This window comes from Littorina saxatilis, linkage group LG12, assembly GCF_037325665.1.
Source record: "Littorina saxatilis isolate snail1 linkage group LG12, US_GU_Lsax_2.0, whole genome shotgun sequence".
Taxonomy (NCBI): domain Eukaryota; kingdom Metazoa; phylum Mollusca; class Gastropoda; order Littorinimorpha; family Littorinidae; genus Littorina; species Littorina saxatilis.
Window position 1 is genome coordinate 78,103,911 of NC_090256.1, and position 21,110 is coordinate 78,125,020.

The 21,110-nt window shown below is 41.5% G+C and overlaps 2 protein-coding genes across 2 annotated transcripts; one reads left to right on the top strand and one right to left on the bottom strand.

Annotated features, from left to right (window-relative positions):
• The first annotated feature begins 2,616 nt into the window (after positions 1-2,616).
• Positions 2,617-7,969, top strand: LOC138982846 (nuclear receptor-binding factor 2-like). The gene is made up of 5 exons (XM_070356215.1): positions 2,617-2,674; positions 2,982-3,066; positions 3,680-3,936; positions 4,547-4,789; positions 5,639-7,969. Exons 1-5 carry the CDS (start codon positions 2,654-2,656, stop codon positions 5,858-5,860), a joined length of 828 nt encoding a protein of 275 aa, XP_070212316.1. The 5' UTR covers positions 2,617-2,653; the 3' UTR covers positions 5,861-7,969.
• A 4,666-nt stretch (positions 7,970-12,635) lies between these two features.
• On the bottom strand, positions 12,636-21,060 carry LOC138982845 (E3 ubiquitin-protein ligase RNF103-like). Its single transcript, XM_070356214.1, has 3 exons — positions 20,526-21,060; positions 18,749-19,001; positions 12,636-18,247 (listed from the first exon to the last, which is right to left on the bottom strand). Exons 1-3 carry the CDS (start codon positions 20,749-20,751, stop codon positions 16,450-16,452), a joined length of 2,277 nt encoding a protein of 758 aa, XP_070212315.1. The 5' UTR covers positions 20,752-21,060; the 3' UTR covers positions 12,636-16,449.
• Positions 21,061-21,110: the final 50 nt, after the last annotated feature.

Consider the following 21,110-nt stretch of genomic DNA (forward strand, 5'->3'; position numbering starts at 1 on the left):
ATTATCACGTGACAGTTTTGCCACATTTAGAGTTGTTTGCACAGTAAATACATCCGCGAAAGCTAGCTCGCTTGAAAATGTCTTACATAACAATTCCTCTGTAATTTACAATTTACACACCACCATGAAAAACCATTATCGACGATCGCGAATCTGCTTATATCAATAACACATTACGAAAATCTCTAAATATGTTAAAAAAAAATTAAAAAATCGATTTCTTCTCCAGAGAAAGAAAACGAAAGCATCCTGTCAGGGATACATGAGACCCGAAGGGAAGTAACTCATTTTACCTGGGTTAAGGATGGGGCTGGGCCAAGCAGCGGGGAGCCGGGAGAGGACCCTTCCCAGTATTTTAATTTCATGTTAAAAAGTCAAGTACATTCCTTCTACACACACACACACGATCCAGAGTGTGGTGGTCGGCCTCTCTCTCTCACCAGTCCCTCTCCGGGCGAGGACTGGATAAAAAGGACCCTAAGCTTATACAACTTTGCTATGCTTTTACCGCGAAACGGACAAATAAATGACTGTACATGCTTTATATATGGGTTTTAATCTGTTTGTTTGCAAAGAAATATATACACACGCTATTTTTGTATTCATGTCGTCTGAACGGGTGTGTGACTGAGTGAGAGCGTGTGTGTGCGTGCGGTGCCAGTGTTCCGAATGCGCGAGCGCGCGCGCGGGCCACGTGTATGTGTGCGGTGTGTGTGCGTCAATGTGTGTGTAGGGGTGGAGGGTTATGCGCAGATGCGTATGCAATGCTCAAGCAAGCAATGAAACACAACCAACCAACCAACCAACCAACCAACAAACAAACAAACAAACAAACAAACAAACAACAACAAACAACAACACACTTGTCAGACGAATTTTAAAAGATCACTCACTGTTCAGCCTTCCACACAAAGTGGACCGGATTAGGTGACGGGAAAACCTGGACGTTTCTCGTTACTTCTGTGCCAAGTGCAGCGGCAGTTTTCATTGCTAACTCAAGTTGTACGGGCCGCATCAGTAGTGGAGACTGTTGCACAAAGAACGCTATCTTAATATCCCGAGGTCAGAAAGAATTTGCACCAAATGTGTATCACAAGACATAGGTGATGAATTTCATTATTTATTTGTCTGTGATTTTTTCAAAGAATAAAGAGCTCAGTTGTTACCACCTTACTATTGGAAAAAACCTAATGCACTTAAATTTAAAAAGTTGTTTGCTACTAAACAAAAGAAATTGCTAAAGAATATTTTGGACTTTATTAATAGAATTTGTAACCGTTTTTCATAAACAAATTTCTTTCTTTTTCTTCCCCTCCATTTATTTACTTTATTAGCATATATCATGATTGTATTGATTGTATTCATTGTTCAAAATGCCCCCATGGGTTATGGACTAATAAAACTTGAAACTTGTTACGGGTGAAGTGTGGGGCGGGTCACGTTGCAGCTGCAACTGTCCACTCCACGCACCGTGGGCGTAGTTATAAGTGTCATAAAGCACGACCATGGGTGACCGGCAAGTCGGTCAAATTAATACAATTGAAGAATTCAAACAAGTCGCGTGAAACGAAATTACTACATAAAAAATTATTAATTTTAGTCAATCCGTCGAACTCACATTTTCTTCCACCAAGACTGACAATTTAGCGTTGTCGATTTCCCGAGACCATGAGCCAAGAAAGCTCTTTCACAAAAACAAAAACGTGCAGAAACTTGAGTGACAAGCCAGTATAGCGCTTTAATTTCCTGAGCCTGGCTTGTTTTTAATCAAAACAACATATCTATATGTTTTTGGAACCAGGAAATGATAAAGAATAAGATGATATTATTTTTGGATCGATCACTAAAATTTTAATTTATTTAGAAGTTTCAGATTTTTAATGACCAAACTCATAAATCAATTTTTAAGCTTCCAAGCTGAAACGCAACCCCAGAGTCCGGGCGCTTTGTCAAAGATTGCTTGACTAAGATATCAATCTGTTTGATAAGAAAATGAGGGTGTGACAGTGCCGCCTCAACTTTAAACTAAAGCCGGATATGACGTAACCAAAGACATTCAGTTATCGGAAAAAACACCTTTAAAAAAAATGGGGACATCATGTGAAGTTTGATGAAGAATCGCTCTATACACACACACACACACACACACACACACACATCCAAACACACTGGGCACACACACACACACACACACGCACACACACACACACACACACACACACACACACATAAACCACACCCTCGTCTCGAATCCCCGTCTATTTTAAATCATTTAATCAAAACTTGACAAAACGTAAAGAAACCGATGAGAAAGTGACCATCTGCACTTGACTGGGAAACCGCAAAAGATCGAGTCGATGCGCCAGATCGAATTAGTGGTTGACCCAGGTCTTGGGTGCAACTCAGTTGGGCACTTTCTCGTGCATACTACCCGCCCAGATCATCACATCGTCACACAAACACACACACACACACACACACACACACAGAGACAAATAGACACTCACAGACAGACAGAGAGACAGACAGACTGTCAGACAGACACACACACACACAGCGGGAGTTTTACGGAAATTCCCGGAAGTCATCGATTAGTTCCGGAGAAAGCTCTTTTCTGTCCTTTTTAAACAGAAGAGTTCTACAACAAACAAAGATGGATTCGTCGCTGAACAGGGTGAGATTTTCGAAAGGGCACATTGTGCAAGGCCTGACATTATTTTGAAGAAGGATCCATTCTTTCTTTATAAGTTTTTGTACATGAAGGCGATATCTATTTCCTTGTGCAATACACCGAATCGCTGTTTCCTTGAAAATCAATAAATTAAGCCAGGGCAGAAGAGTGATGCGTTGGAGGCGGGGATTTGATTTTGAGAGAAAGTGTACACTGATAATTCGTAGGAACGTTAATCCGTGATACGCTAAAATGTGTTAATGCGAGTTTGTTTCAAATTATACAACTTTTCTCTATAACTTCTTCACAGGCCCACCAGTGGTCGAGAAAAGCAGACGACCTGACGGCAGCAGGAAAGTTTGAGGAAGCCATTGCTTGTCACAACCGAGCTTCTGGTGAGATACCCCGCATTACATAAATGGCAAAGCATTTCATATAGATCCATGAGGAGACAAGTCTCCATCTCTGAAGGGCTAGCGAACTACATCTGTGAAATGATGCTGACAGAATACAGAAATTCAAGAAACCTTTTCAGTATGAAGACACCTGTGGGCTATTTCTGAAGACCACCTTGTATGTAAAAAGAGAGGGGGGGGGGGGGGAAGAGGGGGGGGGGGGGGGGGGGGGGAGGGACAAGACGAGAAAGCAATTTGATTATTTCTTTTAGATGAAAAATGTTCACTAAAAGATATTCCTATTTTAATTGCAGAAAAAAAGTACAGGAAAGGTGATGATTATTGCTCCAGGAGTTACAACTTACAGTTAACTGTTAAGATCTGTCCACAGCTAAATAATAAGGAATGCTGGCCTGATTCTGCACAGAATGCACTTGAAGATATTAAAGTTAAATCATTTTAAGAAGCTCAGTTCTGTCAGTAAGTTCTTGAAAACCAAAAAATCGTCCGCAATGCATGTTGATTACTCTTCTATTACTTAAAAGAATTCCTCTATTTCAAAAGGTAACCGTGCTTTCACACACTCTCTGTTTTATTATTCTGGTGAACACAGAGCACATGCTGGAGACACTGCAAGCCCCTGTCCTCTATGACAACCCCAGTCTCATTTCCTGCCTCCGCCTGCAGCACGAGCACCACCTGCGGCAGGTCAAGGTCCTTCAGGTCAAACAGCTGCGACAGGCAGGCGTGGAGGCGCGGAAGAGCAGACCTGTGAAGATGCGGTCGAAGTCGATACAGACTGACGCCCAGAACAACCTCCCCCACAGGTCTACGGGCGTGTGGCACAACAATGTCATGGTTAACACACAGGTAAGTCTGTAGCTATACTTACTTGTTAAAGGTGGAACCTTTTTTTTTGTTAACGGTGATTTTCTTCGTGTGTAAATGATCATGTGAATCCCCCCCCCCTCTCCCCAGATCAGTCCAGGTCTTTGCATGAGAAAAGAGCATCGGTTAACTTGGACACATAATATTCATCAACAGCCTGTCTGCTTCCTGTGTAGAAGGAGATTTTTTGGTGGAATTAATTTTGCAGATTCAGAAAAGTGTGAACTTATCTGTTGCAGTTTGATTAGTGAATAGAAGTCAGCGATTCTTTAGAGGTTTTTTTCCACATCTGTATTTAATACACAGCTTAATATTGTGAAGCTGTATTGATTTTGACTGTGCAAGATTTTGAGAATTCATCTGACAAATATGATGACACATTTCAGTGCCTTATTATCATTCAAGTCTTATTATTGATTTTTGTAGATTTACGTTGTTCAAGAGTTATGTATGAAAGTATCTTTGATGTTATTACATGTATTTATAACTGTGTTGAATGGTTATTGGAATCAGCTACAAAATGAATTTTGTCCACTGAAGTAAGTGAACAAAAAATGTTATTGCATTATAGTGCATAGTTAATTCCTTTCAGGACATTGAAGAGTCCATCCGCGACGCAGACACCATGCTGCGCTATCTCAAGCTGCGTAAGGATGACCCTGAAGCTCCACTGCCTTGGGAGGAGAATTTGTTGGAGAAGGAGAAGGCTGATAACAAAGAGGTTGCGATGGAGGGCAGAAAGAAACCCAAGGAGGACAAAGAGATTGTGGAAGAGCTGCGCTGTCTGACCGAGGGGCTGAGAGAACACATTGTCATGCTGGTGAAAGAGAGTGAGGTGAGTCTGCTTGTGATCAACATGCTGCAAGGAGCATGTTAGTAGGAGTCTTGTGTTTGTTTTCATTTTTAGTGAGTGTGTCTGTGTGTCCATTTTGCTATTGTCCATCGCCATGAGCTTTCCAACGAGAAGGGGAGATTAATTAAGTTCATTATATATTATTATTATTATTAGTGATGACGATGATTATGTTGATGTGAAAGTACTGTTTAAAATAAAGCTTAAGTACTTTTTTTGTCAGTGTTGTATGATGTAAAATGTGAGTATTGACATCAGCTGATGTAAGAATAAAATAACATCATTTGTGTGGAACAGTACTGACACTTTAAATGAGTCTGTATTCTGTGTGTATGTATGTATTTGAGACTAGATGAATACCCGCTTCGCCGGGTACGGCTTCGCCAGGAAGAAGTAGAGCCGAATACCCGGCTGTGTACGCCGGCTTTGCCGGCACACCGTACGAAGTAAGGGAGATAAACGCGCAAAACACCGGAGAAGATAAGGAAGAGTTACTGGGAATGGATGTACAGAAAAACCAAAATCGGTTTAGCGCTGCACGCTGAGAGCACGCACGTGTTCAAAATTTTCCACGATTGTGTCCGGGGTCTACCTGAATATGCCCACCAAATTTGAAGCAGATCCATCGAGAACTTTGGCCGTGAATCGTGAACACACAGACAGACACACACACACAAGCCGTATATAGATATATAGATAGAAGATATAGATAGATGGAAGATGATGAAGATAGAACTTTATTTCTCTGAGAGAGAGAGATAGAGAGGAGGGGGGGGGGGGAGTATCTCCATTGTGAGTTCACATACATTACTGTGTTTTTCTGTCATTCAGTGGCTGAAGATTGAAAACCAAGGCCTGCACAACCATATGTCAGACGTGCGGAAGGCAGAGCATGATGACGGGTCATCCCACGAGGTGGACGAGTTAATTCCCCTCACCACACACTTCAGCAATTCCAGCAGTTTCAACCTGCCGCCTCTTGAAATGCCAGAGATACAGCTGCCCCCAAAACTGAGCAGCGACAGTGAGGAGGACCTCAGTGACAGAATCTGAAGTGAACTAGTGTTTAACCTATGGACACTGGAGTGGGGGATGGGGTTGAGGGAGGGATGGAGGGTGGGGGTGTCTTGGAGTCCACAGCCAGAAGCCCATTTCCTATGACATATTTACCACATAAAATGTGTGCATGCCAGCATGAGGCACAGATCTGTGAAGCTAGCACTGCAGCCATGGAAAGCTGGGAATCAGAAGCAGATGTTTGTGTATCTGTTGGGAACAATGACTCTCTGATGAATTATATGTGCCATTGGTTAGATCTAGGGGCGTATGATAAGTTATCTGTGGTGGGGTGTGCAGGTGGCACAGAATCCTGTAGAGACCACTGGGAGTTGGGGCTTATTCAAGGGATGTGACTCTTTGATGGATTCAGAAATGGCGTTAGTATTTTGTGAATGGGTATTACATGTATTTGAATGAAGAATACCGTACTTTTCGGACTATCAGGCGCTGCCGTGTATAGGGCGCACCCCCTACTTTTAAAAGTAAAACTGAAAAAAAACTAGAATAAGGCGATGTCATGCATAAGGCGACGGCATGAAAGAAAGAAAAAAAATGAGGAAAAACATCGTACGTAGGGAAAAAAACAATATCAATGATGAAACATGGCGACCGCTCAAAATCGGCACGAAACACTGTTTCAAACAGAAAGTCAGGGAAGAAGATCAGCGGTACCTCAATCGTCACTCGTTGTCGTCGTCGTCGTCACTCTCACTCCCAGAAAATCCAGAGAAATCTGAACCCTCAGAGTCTGAACAAAAGAAGTTCATGAAAGCCGCTGCTGACATGGCACCCGAGCGGTCCCCACCCGTCGAAGTCGAGGCTCCAGCTGAGTCCTCATCTTCCGTTTCGGGTTCGGTATCGTCGTCTGCTACAGCGTTGTCGGCTTGACCGTCTGCTTCGATGATGCCAGCTTTCCTGAAGCCGTTGACGATCGTTCGTGTTGACACCTTCTCCCATGCCTTCACAACCCAGGTGCACACCTCTGCGATGGTAGCACGTCGAAGTGTTCACTTAAATGGTTGTTAGTTGCTCATTGATTTCAAGTTCACAGTGCTCGTGAAACCTATTTTATCCGAGAATAAGGCGACGTAGTGTATAAGGCGACCCCACGATTTTAAGTGAAAAAAAAAGAAAAAAGTATCGCCTTATAGTCCAAAAAGTACGGTACATGTATATCACAGAAACGGGTCACTTGGTCACAACAGCCAGTCAAAGCAAGGAGAAATGACATTGTACATGTATTCGCTTTTTTTTGATATTATTAACTGCCGACATATGATCAAATCTGGTATGACAATTTTTTTTCTTGGATTTTCAAATGAAAAACACCGGTCATATACTGAAAATGTCTAGTTAACGCGAACACTGAGATGAATATTGACCCGTTTTGTGTATTTAGATTAATGTGTTGATTTTACAGCTTCATACAGTTAATTGGTTTAATCACTGATAATTTGGAAGATAGGGTTTGGAATTCCAGACAAAAGAACACTTGAGGACAGAAGCCATTGTGTGTTTGCACCAGATCAATGTAAATACTTATTGTTTTGCAGGTTTTAGCTTTGAAAATCAGTAAGGTGTCAGATTTGTTGGATGATCAGGAGTTTCCTTGATAGTGTTGAATCTAATATGCATGTGTGCAACTCTGCCGGCTACACGCCGGTAGCCGGTTTTTGGTTTCATCGGCTGCCGATGTTTTTGTTCCAGGAGAGGTTTTTTTTGGCATTTTAAATACTAAAAAAGCTGGACCCCAACTTTTGCCGGTTTTTGGAATTTTCCAGGTTGCACCCATGAATATGTATCCAAGACAGTAGAAGAGTATTGAATTGTACGTGCTATCAAAACTGGTCACAAATTACTCAGTTTTCATATGCTGCTATTGCATCTGCTGAATTTTGAAAGCATATCTTAAGCATTTCAGTGCAGTTGTCAAAACTGTTCTGTTGATGAAGCCAAAGTGCTGCTTGGTTCTAGTTCCATCTTAGCAGCATCTTGAGTGTCCTTAGTTACATTGTAAATTATTTGTACTTTCTGTGTGACATTTTCAAAGACCATGTGAAAGGTAACATTTGTTTTGTCTGTGATAAAAGGTAAATGATTGACTTTGCATTTTTTTTAATTGTTTCCCGTTGATTGTGCACATTTAAAGTACCTGTAACTGTGTTTTACAAAGTTTTGTGGGGGGTTATACATTTGCAATAGGATGTGAAACTGTGGGTGAAAATACATTCCTTCTAATGTGCATTACCATGTCAACTACCATAGATTTGGCTTTTATATTGGTTAAGAGCATCTTTCCACCTCACCATGTAAACGACCATAGATTTGGCTTTTATATTGGTTAAGAACATCTTAATTTCCACCTCACCATGTAAACGACCATAGATTTGGCTTTTATATCGGTTAAGAACATCTTAATTTCCACCTCACCATGTAAACGACCATAGATTTGGCTTTTATATTGGTTAAGAACATCTTAATTTCCACCTCACCATGTAAACGACCATAGATTTGGCTTTTATATTGGTTAAGAACATCTTAATTTCCACCTCACCATGTAAACGACCATAGATTTGGCTTTTATATTGGTTAAGAACATCTTAATTTCCACCTCACCATGTAAACGACCATAGATTTGGCTTTTATATTGGTTAAGAACATCTTAATTTCCACCTCACCATGTAAACGACCATAGATTTGGCTTTTATATTGGTTAAGAACATCTTAATTTCCACCTCACCATGTAAACGACCATAGATTTGGCTTTTATATTGGTTAAGAGCATCTTTCCACCTCACCATGTAAACGACCATAGATTTGGCTTTTATATTGGTTAAGAACATCTTAATTTCCACCTCACCATGTAAACGACCATAGATTTGGCTTTTATATTGGTTAAGAACATCTTAATTTCCACCTCACCATGTAAACGACCATAGATTTGGATTTTATGTTGGTTAAGAACATCTTAATTTCCACCTCACCATGTAAACGACCATAGATTTGGCTTTTATATTGGTTAAGAACATCTTAATTTCCACCTCACCATGTAAACGACCATAGATTTGGCTTTTATATTGGTTAAGAACATCTTAATTTCCACCTCACCATGTAAACGACCATAGATTTGGCTTTTATATTGGTTAAGAACATCTTAATTTCCACCTCACCATGTAAACGACCATAGATTTGGCTTTTATATTGGTTGAGAACATCTTAATTTCCACCTCACCATGTAAACGACCATAGATTTGGCTTTTATATTGGTTAAGAACATCTTAATTTCCACCTCACCATGTAAACGACCATAGATTTGGCTTTTATATTGGTTAAGAACATCTTAATTTCCACCTCACCATGTAAACGACCATAGATTTGGCTTTTATATTGGTTGAGAACATCTTAATTTCCACCTCACCATGTAAACTACAGTAAAACCTCCCACCAACGACCATGAAAATGTCCAGAAAAAAGAAGGGATTTTTATTAGGAAATTGAGAGTGGAATTTCGTCACAAGGGAGGCAACTTCTTTTTTAATATTTTCTGTCATTGCTTTCCCCGCTTTTTCACCTGTTGCGAATAGACTTGAGATCTTGTTCTTTGATTATTGACTGAATCTGGGTTTTTTTCACTACCAGACTATTTGTGATTCCGGTAGTAGTTTCACCTTTGTTGCCTCTCTTAATAACTTAATTACTCTATCTTCTAGTGTCAAAAGTTTGAAGTCGCCAAGTTAACAGCACCTCTCACAGATATAAAATGAAGTTGAACCAAGACAGAATGCTTTGACAAACAACATCTTACACACTCAAGTTAAGAAAAGTGTTGTAAATGTTTATTCAGGATAATTCATTCACTCAGTGTAGGCGAGCACACAATCAAAGAATATATATGTACGCAAACAAACATGCTGAACAAGCCAAGAAGAGTGCTAGCGGGTCTGTAAGCAGAGCAGCATCCACTCTTTTGTTATTGAGTTGTTGATGGTCCTTTAATTGCAATACTTTTTGTTGACAGTCGTTGAGTTCAAAATGTTTGATTTGCGTTCTGTAGACATTTCATGGACAGTCTTCAGATTTAGACATATTGCATCTGAGATATCTCATGAGATTTTTCATGACTTGCATTTTACTTTTAACACACCTATGTGCTGTTTTAGCAAGTGCATAAGTTGCTTTCAGCAGACTTTTGCATATGATGAAGGTTCAAATCTGCAGATTTTGGGCTGTGACCAAGCACACACACCAAACCCCTACCCCCCCACCCCACCCAAACTTCTGAGGCTGTGTTGAGGCCAAAAGGCACGCGAAAGAACAGTTATCCGCCCTTTGCATCTAGGAGAAGATTTTTGCGTTGCTAAGTCTTGATGCTACATCGTCTGCTGTACCCATGGGATGGTGTGGTCTTTGTAGAGCTTTAGTGATCTCTAGAATCAAAGCAGATCCGGACATTTTCAATTTTCTTCTTTGTAGCAACCATTTATGAAAGCCATTCTGTAGGCTCAGTTCCGCGCACTATGATGCCTTTCATCGTCAAGTTTTCAAGCTCATCTTTACTTTCTTCTCCATGGCCTGACGAGTCTTTTGTGTTGGCTCGACTTCTGGAGCAACGGTGGGGTCTACTCTCATCACATAACTGGGTGGGAGTGTTCCTAACTGGTTATCAAACAGGTCTACTCAGCAGTAATCTGTGCTTGGAGATTATATTTTTCCTCTGTCTTGAACTCGTACACTGTTTTGACAAGCCCGATTACCTGGTATGCGAAGGGCATCATTCAAGCCAAGGATAGAGGTGGTCTGCCGATTGATGACTTGAAATGTGATCACTGCGTTTTGTTGCCAATCTTGCAGCGAAGTTCCACGGTGCCAAGAGGGGAGAAGTGATCACCACCATAGGCCACTACGTTGACTGCTTCTGACTTGTTGATTGCTTCAGGCTTTTTCGCCTTCTGGAAATGTGTCAGCGGAAGGACGTTGCATTTTGCTCCAGTGTCAATTTTGAGTCTGATATTGCCTGCATTAATGGTTGCTGTGCAGCGTATTTCATAACAATGCACTGTCTGTGTGACTGCGTGAGCCTCCCACTCTTCAATAGCATCTTCGTTGTGGTTGTCAACGTTTCACAGTCTGATTTGCATGGCGCCTTCGAGATTGTCTTGATTTGCAAACTTGCTCAGTGATTCATTTTTGAACAGGCAGTGCACTTCTTTCCAAATGCTGGGCAAAGTTCTTTGTTTCTTGCATGGCTGGGGCCAGAGTAATTTGCAGATATGAACTGACCCAGACTTTTAACTTCATTCCCTTGGCTATTCTGTTTTCCCCTGAACTTTTGAAGTTTTAGTCTTGGGAGACATTTTTTCCAAAAGAGATGCTGGTATGGCAGAGCCCTGAGAGGCCCCAGTACTGAAACTGCCCTGCATGTAACATTCATTCTGAGCCCTACTCGCCGTGAAGGTACATTATTGTTTGCATCATCAACACTACCCCAAGAAAAAAGTGTTCGCGTACCTGTCATCCCCTTCTGTGATGTTGTTCCCTTTTTTGTTTCTCAAGGGATAAAAGGCTTCAAAGTACATGTAGTTTGACTAATCACAACACCAGCACTTCTTTCCCGTTGCAGTAGGCACACACACACTGCCGTCATTACGGCTACATCAGGATTTTTAATAGGCTCTATTGTTTTGAATGGTGAAGAACGTCTGTTTTATGGAACGTCTTCCTATTTTTAATTCACAATTATTTTAATGGAAATAGATTTTAAGAAGCGGACTGAGTTTTAAACAAAGGAATAAAGATCAAACAAAACTGGATTGGTCCTGAATGACCCTCAGGGTTTCAAAGGACACGAAAAAACAATCAAACAAGCGTGATTCTAGATGCTTACAGTAAAACTATGTCCAGTGGACGATGTGTCAAACAGAAGAATGATGGGTGGATGGTTGAAGTGAGACCATGTCTAGTGGACTATGGGTCAAACAGAAGAGTGATGAGTGGATGGTTGAAGTGAGACCATGTCTAGTGGACTATGGGTCAAACAGAAGAGTGATGAGTGGATGGTTGAAGTGAGACCATGTCCAGTGGACTATGGGTCAAACAGAAGAGTGATGAGTGGATGCTTGAAGTGAGACCATGTCTAGTGGACTATGGGTCAAACAGAAGAGTGATGAGTGGATGGTTGAAGTGAGACCATGTCTAGTGGACTATGGGTCAAACAGAAGAGTGATGAGTGGATGGTTGAAGTGAGACCATGTCTATTGGACTATGGGTCAAACAGAAGAGTGATGAGTGGATGGTTGAAGTGAGACCATGTCTAGTAGACTATGGAGCTCTAAGAGAAGTCATGCACGCACACACAAAGACACAAATTTTAACTTCTTCATATACAATTTACACATCACATCAGCAGTATATCTACATCTGCTCTCAAATCATGACTTCATTGCTGGCTGGATAAGATAGCACTAGCAGTATCGTGTGAATGTTGTTTGAATTAGAAAGTAGTACATGTATTGTGTGAATGTTAAATTGAAATTTTTTCAGAAAAAAGGAAAATACACTGTCGTTTTGTGAAATACAATTTTGTTTCATGGAAAGTGCACTTGCTTTGCCTTGCATGTATATGATACTAGTACGATAGTGTGCACCACTACACATATTGCATTCAAGCAAAGTACAGATCACCCACACTCATCCTTGCACAACCAAACATTCAGCCTTGATCACACAAACAAATAACACAGGTTTTTTTCTCGGTTTTCCAATGATGCAATCAATATTTATTAAAGAACACAGCCTTCACTTGTCTGGGAATACGTCACACCAATCTGTCCAGCATCGCTAATACAGACTACAAGCTGATCCTGTATTTATTTAGAGCTTGGTATGGCATGAAACTATATATATACAAATATAAAACGGACAACAAAACAATACAAGCGGAGAACAATCATCACAGAAAAATATGTAAAACGAAGAGGAAGCCCGGGCCTGGCTGAGAAAAAACAAATTTGACAAAGGCAACAGTTTTATTTACTTTGTAGAAGATGTTAGAAATGAACTTGTTCTAATATAACACACGTTTTAAACAAGCTAGCTGCTTTAAAACTCACTCCCTACTGTGCGATTTTTCCTATGCTTTCCACTGTATACTGGCCATTTGTATTAGTTGGTAAAAAAATCATTACTGAAGAAGTACTCAACACAGATATTTGAAACTTTCAGGATTTACTGTTGATATGTTGATGCCCTTCAGTGCAAAGTTTCAAGTGTTTTACTTAGAAAATAGCTGATTTAGGTGGGGGGTATAAATAACCCTTTTTCTGGCATCAAAATTACGCTGAACGCAGGGCCATCACTTCAAATTCGCGTGGTTTACTCACTCACTACGAACCACTGCTATCGCAGTGGTCCCATGCACACCACTTCCCAACGAACCACTGCAATAGCAGTGTTTCAGCACGTGTCGTACTGGTAGACGCCATTGTTTTGCAAATTTGCACAAAGCCAGCGAGTACGAAATCAAACCTCGCGTCATCGTTCTACAGCAGACAGAAGTGAAACTAGCTTGGTAATTTGCAGACGATTGGTTAAACTTGAGAGCCAGCCTCTCTATTTTCGTACAAAAATTGACGTCATTGAGCTAAAAAAATCCAAAGGTCAAACACTGCTATCGCAGTGGTTCGTGGGGAAGTGGTGTGCATGGGACCACTGCGATAGCAGTGGTTCGTAGCGAGTGAGTTTAAAATACTCAAAGAGCTTAGTTCAAACACAAAACTTTTTGCACCGCATTTTTGCCACAGCAAATACCATGACTTTTGGACTAAAGGAGGTCACTTTCCCCCTCAATTCTGCCCAGTACATCTCATAGTTGATCGAGTCTAATTTGTGACCAAATTCTATTTCCTTGCTCAATTGACAGCAATTGCTCCTAATTTCCCAACCCTTCCAGTATCACAGCTGTAATGATTTACCAAAATCAGACATAAAAATATCAAGTGTGCTTTATACTTAGTAGAATCCTGTGTATATTGACCAGACCATACATTGACCCATTGTTCCAAATATATATGTGAGTGCACTCTATAATGGGTAGCACCTTCCCGTTACGGTCTAACAATTACGGTACCATGCAACTGATGCTGCTTACTACAATATTATGTTATCTATTTTCTCTTAGCATGAAAATATGCAAATAACATTACCCCAAGACTTCTTTTTTTTATAGAAGAAGAAATATAAATTGTAACATTCAGCAATGCTGAAATAAAAAGCTGAAGGTCCTGTGGTATGAATTCATTTAAGTTTTAATCCTTTGCCTCCCATGACATGGGAAGTAACTCCATCAATTTCATACTTAAAAAAATCGTAGCAAAGTAACCTTACGAGTTTTCCGAAATTATAACATGGTCAAACCTCACAGGAAGCCAGCAGAAATGAAAAAAAACACCATCATAGGTATTACGGTGCATACTGGACGTTTCAGGCCTTGGATATGGGTTCTGGAGCCGGCAATATTGTAACGGGAGACTTGGGGTTGAGTATAAAGAAACCTTGAGGTATGCTGACATTATAGATATCACACCAGTGACCTACAGGAGTTAAGTATGAACCAGGGACTTGCTGTGAACATAACATATACACTCTTATTACAAACTTTTGACAGAAAGACTTGTCTGTAAATAATGAGATTTTACTGGATTTCAAAGATGCCTCAAACTGTACACCAATGCATACAACAAAAGAACCGAATGCGGATGCAGAACTGCAGAAAAGAAAACCAAATCTCCAGGCAAGTACCTCAATAACACACAGTTTGACAAACAAAAATTGCTGTAAAATAATGCTTAGTGACCACAACAGGTCTGAGATGTCACCTGAAATAAAATAAAAAATTAAAGAAATAAAGAAAAAGTAAAACAAGAGAGTTAATGGTGTAGATAGGATGCTGATCATGGTGTAAATAAGGAAGTACATGTATATGTACTGAAAATGACAAAGTCCACTTGATCTCATAATAAACAATGCAGCTGGCCACACAAAGTAAACATAAAATGAATCGTTGCAAGCAGCGTGATGCAAAAACTACCATGAATGGTTATGAAAAACCTCCCCTGATCCCAAACAACCCTTCTCCCGGGATCTCATTCATTTTTCTTGCGTCAACTGGAACTTATGTTACAATATAGACTCATGTTTTATCATGAAACTGCACAAGAAAAAAATCTCAAAAGTATGCCACACCCCCTCCTCTCATATTTAAAAAAAATTTTTATGGAAAAAATATCTGGTGCAATATGGGGGTCTCTGAACATTCTCTGAAGCTTTGACAATGCCAGAAATCCTCGATTTGGTTAAAAAATAAATTCATGCCTGTTTACGGTTTTCCATTTTAAAGTCGTTATCATCTTTGTTGTCATGTATTTCCTTTTAACTTTTGAGCTGACTGATTTTTCTTGCTATGCGAGTCATTTCTGATGTGCCTGTCAAGATTGAAAATGACTAGCACATTGATTTTGAAAATGACCCCTTAAATGGCTTAATATTTTTATGATGAATCACTCAACTGACCTATTTTGTCCCAATGAAGGCAAACCCCTGACAATTAATTATTTTGTGTAAAAGAAACTGTTTCAAACACTGTTGTTATATTGCAGGTATTAATTAAGGAAATGAGAGTAGACAGATGCCCTACCTTTTACCGCAAGCACTTGGTAAACCTTCCTCTGTATAGCAGTAACTAACAAACATCAGCCAACTCTACCACTCTGTATAACAGTAACTAACAAACATCAGCCAACTCTACCACTCTGTATAACAACTAAAGCTTCTTGCTGTTGTCAGCAAACCGTGCAACACAACAGGAGCCAATTCAACAATAGTACTGCATGCAAATTGAACTGGGGAGTCTTTTTTTTCTAAAGTAACATTACAGGACTAGAATTTGATTTTGTGAAGTACATCACCATATACTAGCTATGTAGTGACTGACACTATATAGTACAAGCACTGAACATTTCTCAAATAAAAACTGGATTTTAAGATTACTTTTACCCCAACTAAAGGTGCAAGCCTTCACTATATGATGCAAACAACCTGTACCACTCAACTTATCACAGTCAGGAAAACTAAATAAACCTGTGAACTAAATTTAAATACCAACTTGACCGTGTTCCAGTTCTATTACCAAATGATATAAATGTGATACAAACAACATGTTATTTAGCCCACCAACATGTGAAAGCCTTCAGCGTTTGACACAAACAACTGGCCAATCAAACCTTCCAGAGATGAAAGTAAACAAAACCAAGGAACTTAACTTAACACAAGCTTGACTCAAGCATTCTACAGCTGTACTCCTTTTAGGTGCTACCAAAAATGCTAGAATATAAGGTCTCAAATGAAAGAGATTTAAAATGGAGGCAAATTTACATGTATATAAAAAAAATAATTGCGAAAGCAGCCTAAAAAATAAAAGGGGGCAGATGGCGTTAAATTATTACATTGAACTACCTAGGCAGTAATCCGTGTGAGAGAAAGGACAGAGTGTCGGCCAGTTTCTTCCCAGCATGCTCAGTGTCCTGCGGTCATTCTGCATGAGCGTGGACCACCTGGGGACGGGGCCTGAAGGACGGCCAGCGACAGACGGGACAGAAGTGGTGGTCACGCTTGAGCCAGGTGAGGATACAGGAATGGTGGAAGACATGACCACAGGGCAAGCCGCACAGCGTGACGCCCACACTGTACTCCTCCAGGCAGATCACACACTGGCTGCAGGGCAGGTAGCCTTCCGGGAATTCGGTTCCGTCCGTTGATGGGGATTCCGATTCAAACGAGCATCCAGAACTGCTTCCTAGATCACTGGTCTTCTCCTTGGCAGGGCAAACATTGGATTCAGCGAAGCTTGTAGTGGTGGAGCCTTTTTGTTGTTGACAGCCTTGACATTCTGTGAAATTTGTGCCTTCTTCTGATGATGAAAAACTGTCTGAATTCTGGGATAAAATGTAATCAGTGGAGGCCCCCTGACCTTGAGAAGAAAGAGACTGGATGGGTAGACTGTCCACTCCTCCGTGCTGTTGACACTCACAGTGGTAGTTCCCATCCAGCAGGTCATTGGCTGATGCAGTGCATGGTGACAGCGGCTCAGGCAATCCACTGGCTGGTGAATGAGATGACCATGCAGCCCTTGCCGTATCCACATTCATCACATCCGCTGAACCAACACATTCCGCCTCCTTACTGCTGCTGGCCTCTGTGCATTGTTGCAAGGAGCAAGTACAACTGCACTCTTGAAGTTTAAGGACACTGCAGTATGGCCAGGTGTGAAGCAAGCTGATGTACTGCTCAGAAACCACAGACTGAAGGGACATAGTGGGAAGGTAGAGGCGTGACCCAAAGATATCCATACCACCGCTCAGATCATAGCCCCCGATCGACATTGGTTCAAAGAATTCATTGGTACGCAGGTGAGTTAGGGTTCTCATCTGCGCAAAGTTGAACCAAGGCTCGTTATCATCTTCATACGTTCCTCCAGTGATCCTGTAGGCAAGGATGCCAAATATGGTGCAAGCTAGCAAGAAACTGGCGGTCAGTATGTATGTATGCTGGGAGTAGAAAAAGATATCCCTTCGAAAAGCTTCCCCAAGAGAGCTAGTTGTTAAAACACGAGAGAACTTGAGGCCTAGAAGAGGAAGGTGGTCAAGGTAAGGTAGCTGAAACATGGCTATGAGCGGCAGCCAAAGCATTATAACAGCGGCATTGTACTTTACAACACACCACAAGAATCGCTGAAAACGTCTACCCAGTCTACCCTGTGCTGTTACCAGTTCTAAAAAAGAAATCAGGTTTGCCACAAGAAAACTGAAAATAAATATATCATTCAGACAGGGGTGCAGAAACTTTAAAAGTGTCTCCATGGAAGAGAATGTCAAGCAATCGCCTTGGTTGTTGCCGTACACATAAGCCTTTTCACTGGTGACAATCAGATACAGTGGGAGTGAGACATTTTCCTCTGGAAGCAAAGTCTGGGCCCACTCCCTGGTCGATGCATTGTTCTTGTTCACCACACCAAACTTGACCCGACCGGGGAACTTTACACTGAGAGCAGAGAAGAACATGGGTATGATGTCTTGGTCAGTAAATAGCAATGCACGCACTTCTGACTCCTGCCAGCCGCTCTTGAAAGCAAGCCACTCATCTTTGAATCTGCGAAAGTCCTGAATGTTCTCAATCTTGTCCTGCAGCTTCAGTCGCATCCAGCGGGAAAGAGCGTTCTGTCGGAGGGGTCCTTCATAGGTGTGGATGGCGACGTTGGCTTTCTGTTGGTACACTTGCGGCAGCGCTAGTAACAAGTGGGACTTATGCCATCCCTTTCGGTCACACCACCTGTAACAAAATATCACACATGATGTAAACAGCTGCTGATTCACGAAACAAAAAGCTGATCAATATTTGATTGTTTTAGAAAATAAGGCCTATGTTGCTTCCACAATCGCTTCCGTGGGTTTACGATGCAGGCTTGAGATTTTACATGTAGGAAATAAATTAAATGAAAAAAACCCAAACTGTATGAAGGTGGGGAAAAAGAGATGCATGTTTTCTTGTAAGGTGAGACTGTTCACACGAAGTCAGTTAAAATGATGCTGATATAGCTTTCAAACTAAAATGTTTATAGAAGGTTTTAAAAACAGTCCGGTTGCTACTTTGGCAACCTGTATGAAACAAGAACCTGTCTAAATCAACTTGCAGACCTTTTTTCCGGCTTCACTGTGCATACATTTACTAGCTTCCACACACACACAAACACAAACAAATCCCCCCAAAAACAACAACAAATAAACAAACAACAAACTACATGAACATGGAGAATAGTAAAAGTTAACTCACCATGGATCAAGATCGCAGTCCAGTACACCTGTGTTGACGCCAAACTTGGTGACTTTCTTGCGTATGGATTTCCAGGTTGCCTCAGAGAAGGAACCCTGATGCATATGGTGATTTACCAGCACCTGTACCAGCCACACACTGTCTTTGGCATCCTCAACCCTCTCAAAGAAGTGGGCCCCGGATGTGAAGTTAGTGCTGACCTCAGTGTCGTCCGATGACTGCAGCAACTCCACGTCATCTTCATGCACTGAGCCTGTACACAGTTTACCAAGAATTAAAACGGTAAACAGAAAACGCTATCTTTCAAGAATTAAAACGGTAAACAGAAATCGCTATCTTTCAAGAATTAAAACGGTAAACAGAAAACGCTATCTTTATGAGTATGAACATTAACAGACTAAACCATCATATGGCAACAAAGCTGAAGCTAGTTCCCTCCCCCCTATGTCCGTGTGGCAAGAATCAGACAGCAGAGCACATCCTGCAGGTTTGTCCATACCACAGTGCTCTGAGGGACACCACCTGGCCAGAGGAGACAGCGCTACAAAAGAAGCTACGTACTTTCCGGTCATAAGGCCCGAGTATAACGAAACGTCTAATCCGTGTATGAAATACGAAAAAAATCAAAGAGACCGCCTGAGTACCAGTCAAACAACTTGTGATAATGCATGTTTCAGCTACTAGGTACTGCCCTGCCTTTGATCTGGCCGCACACACAGAGCACACAGATTTCCACTCTGTTAAACTCGGTCACTGACCGGTCACTGACCCCGGTGCAGGAAGTGTTTCCTCTCTCAGATATGACAGGGGAACCACCTCTCATGGCTAAAACTGGGTCATTGACCCCTGGGAAGAAGGTCGTGTCTATAAACAAGGCCACCCAGCTATCACAATGCCTTTGATCTCGCCGCACACACAGAGCACACATATTTTCACTCAGTTAAAGTCGGTCACTGACCGGTCACTGACCCCGGTGCAGGAAGTGTTTCCTCTCTCAGATATGACAGGGGAACCACCTCTCATGGCAAAAACTGGGTCATTGACCCCTGGGAAGAAGGTCGTGTCTATAAACAATGGACCTGTCTTTGATCTCGCCGGCTTATTTTCATTCTTCCACCGTTTGTTACCGGTATACTTTTTCAATTTTGGTGCGCCCTATCGGCCCCCTGCGTCCAATGGGTGACTGGATTACAATTTTTGTTAAAAAGAAGGGGGTGCGTCTTGTATAACGAAGGGCCTTGTCACCCGGAAAGTACGGTATAGGCCCCAAAGAGGACTTGGAGAGGACAGCACGTTTCGCCCTGCAGTCCGGACTGACGATCTAACAGCGAACGACAAGAAGATAAGAAGGAGAGTATGAACATTGAAATCAAAGTTTGCTTGTCAAATCTTACTTAAAATGTATACTTTGGGTATGTATTTTAATGATCAAATAATCGCTAATTTGGTCTTTACATGAGTGTGTTTTAGTGTGCTTTGGCTGTATTGAATGATAATCTTAACTGCAAGCTCAGAGCTAATTTCCAACTTTGGGCAATAACATATTTTGTATTCTGTAAAGCGCATCTAGAAAGACTAATTCAGCTGAGACTTTAGCGAAGTTCAGTGCGAGGCTAAGAGTCGTTGATGACTGCATATATGTGTCTTGAAAAGCAGTCGTAATAGATGTACATGAACTGACAAGAACAACTTTGATAGATGTACACCCCCACTCCCCTTCCCCCCCACACACACACACACAACTCGGTCACACCGGTAGCAGGCAAACAGTACGTACCCGATCCTTCTACAAGCTGGGTGAGTTCGCCCTTCTCCACCACTGTTTCATAGCTGACGCCTCGTTGTTCCAGCAGAGCCTTTAACTTCGCCACGGACAGTGTCATCGGGTCGAGCAGACGACGAGACAAACTGCCCGTTTCGTACCATGTTAGCGCTTCTACCAAACGAGCAAGGATGAAAAGGACAGTGATGTAGATTAGTAGTAGGCAGAGCTTGAACCACATCTTTCTTGGCTCCGTCACAAGCCTGGCAAGCAACTGCAAACAGCATCGGACTCTTCGCTGACAGTAATCGAGTTCTGCAGAGACGGCAGATTGCAAAAGCTGTTGCTTTTGACACGTCACTATTCTAAGAGTATTTGTCTAAGTTTGGGTTGTTATTGACAGAACACTGCCTACTTTTGATCAGCAACGAGTTCATCTGGTCATATGTGTGTTGCTAATAAACTTCATTTTGTTTTTGTTCTATCTTTTAATGCGACGTACAGGCCACAAACCTAACCTGACCGACGGACCCCTCCTCGGCAGACGAAAGTGGCGGAAGTAAATAGTGGTCATGTGACTCGTTACTAAAGGGGTTCTGT

Excerpts from the sequence above, each read along its gene's own strand:
- LOC138982846 (XM_070356215.1), top strand. The coding sequence starts at position 2,654 with ATGGATTCGTCGCTGAACAGG. Across the intron at positions 2,675-2,981 it reads TGGATTCGTCGCTGAACAGG|GCCCACCAGTGGTCGAGAAA; the intron begins GTGAGATTTTCG and ends ACTTCTTCACAG. Across the intron at positions 4,790-5,638 it reads TGCTGGTGAAAGAGAGTGAG|TGGCTGAAGATTGAAAACCA; the intron begins GTGAGTCTGCTT and ends TCTGTCATTCAG.
- LOC138982845 (XM_070356214.1), bottom strand. The coding sequence starts at position 20,751 with ATGTGGTTCAAGCTCTGCCTACTACTAATCTACATCACTGTCCTTTTC. Across the intron at positions 19,002-20,525 it reads CCAGCTTGTAGAAGGATCGG|GCTCAGTGCATGAAGATGAC; the intron begins GTACGTACTGTT and ends AACTGTGTACAG. Across the intron at positions 18,248-18,748 it reads GACTGCGATCTTGATCCATG|GTGGTGTGACCGAAAGGGAT; the intron begins GTGAGTTAACTT and ends ATTTTGTTACAG.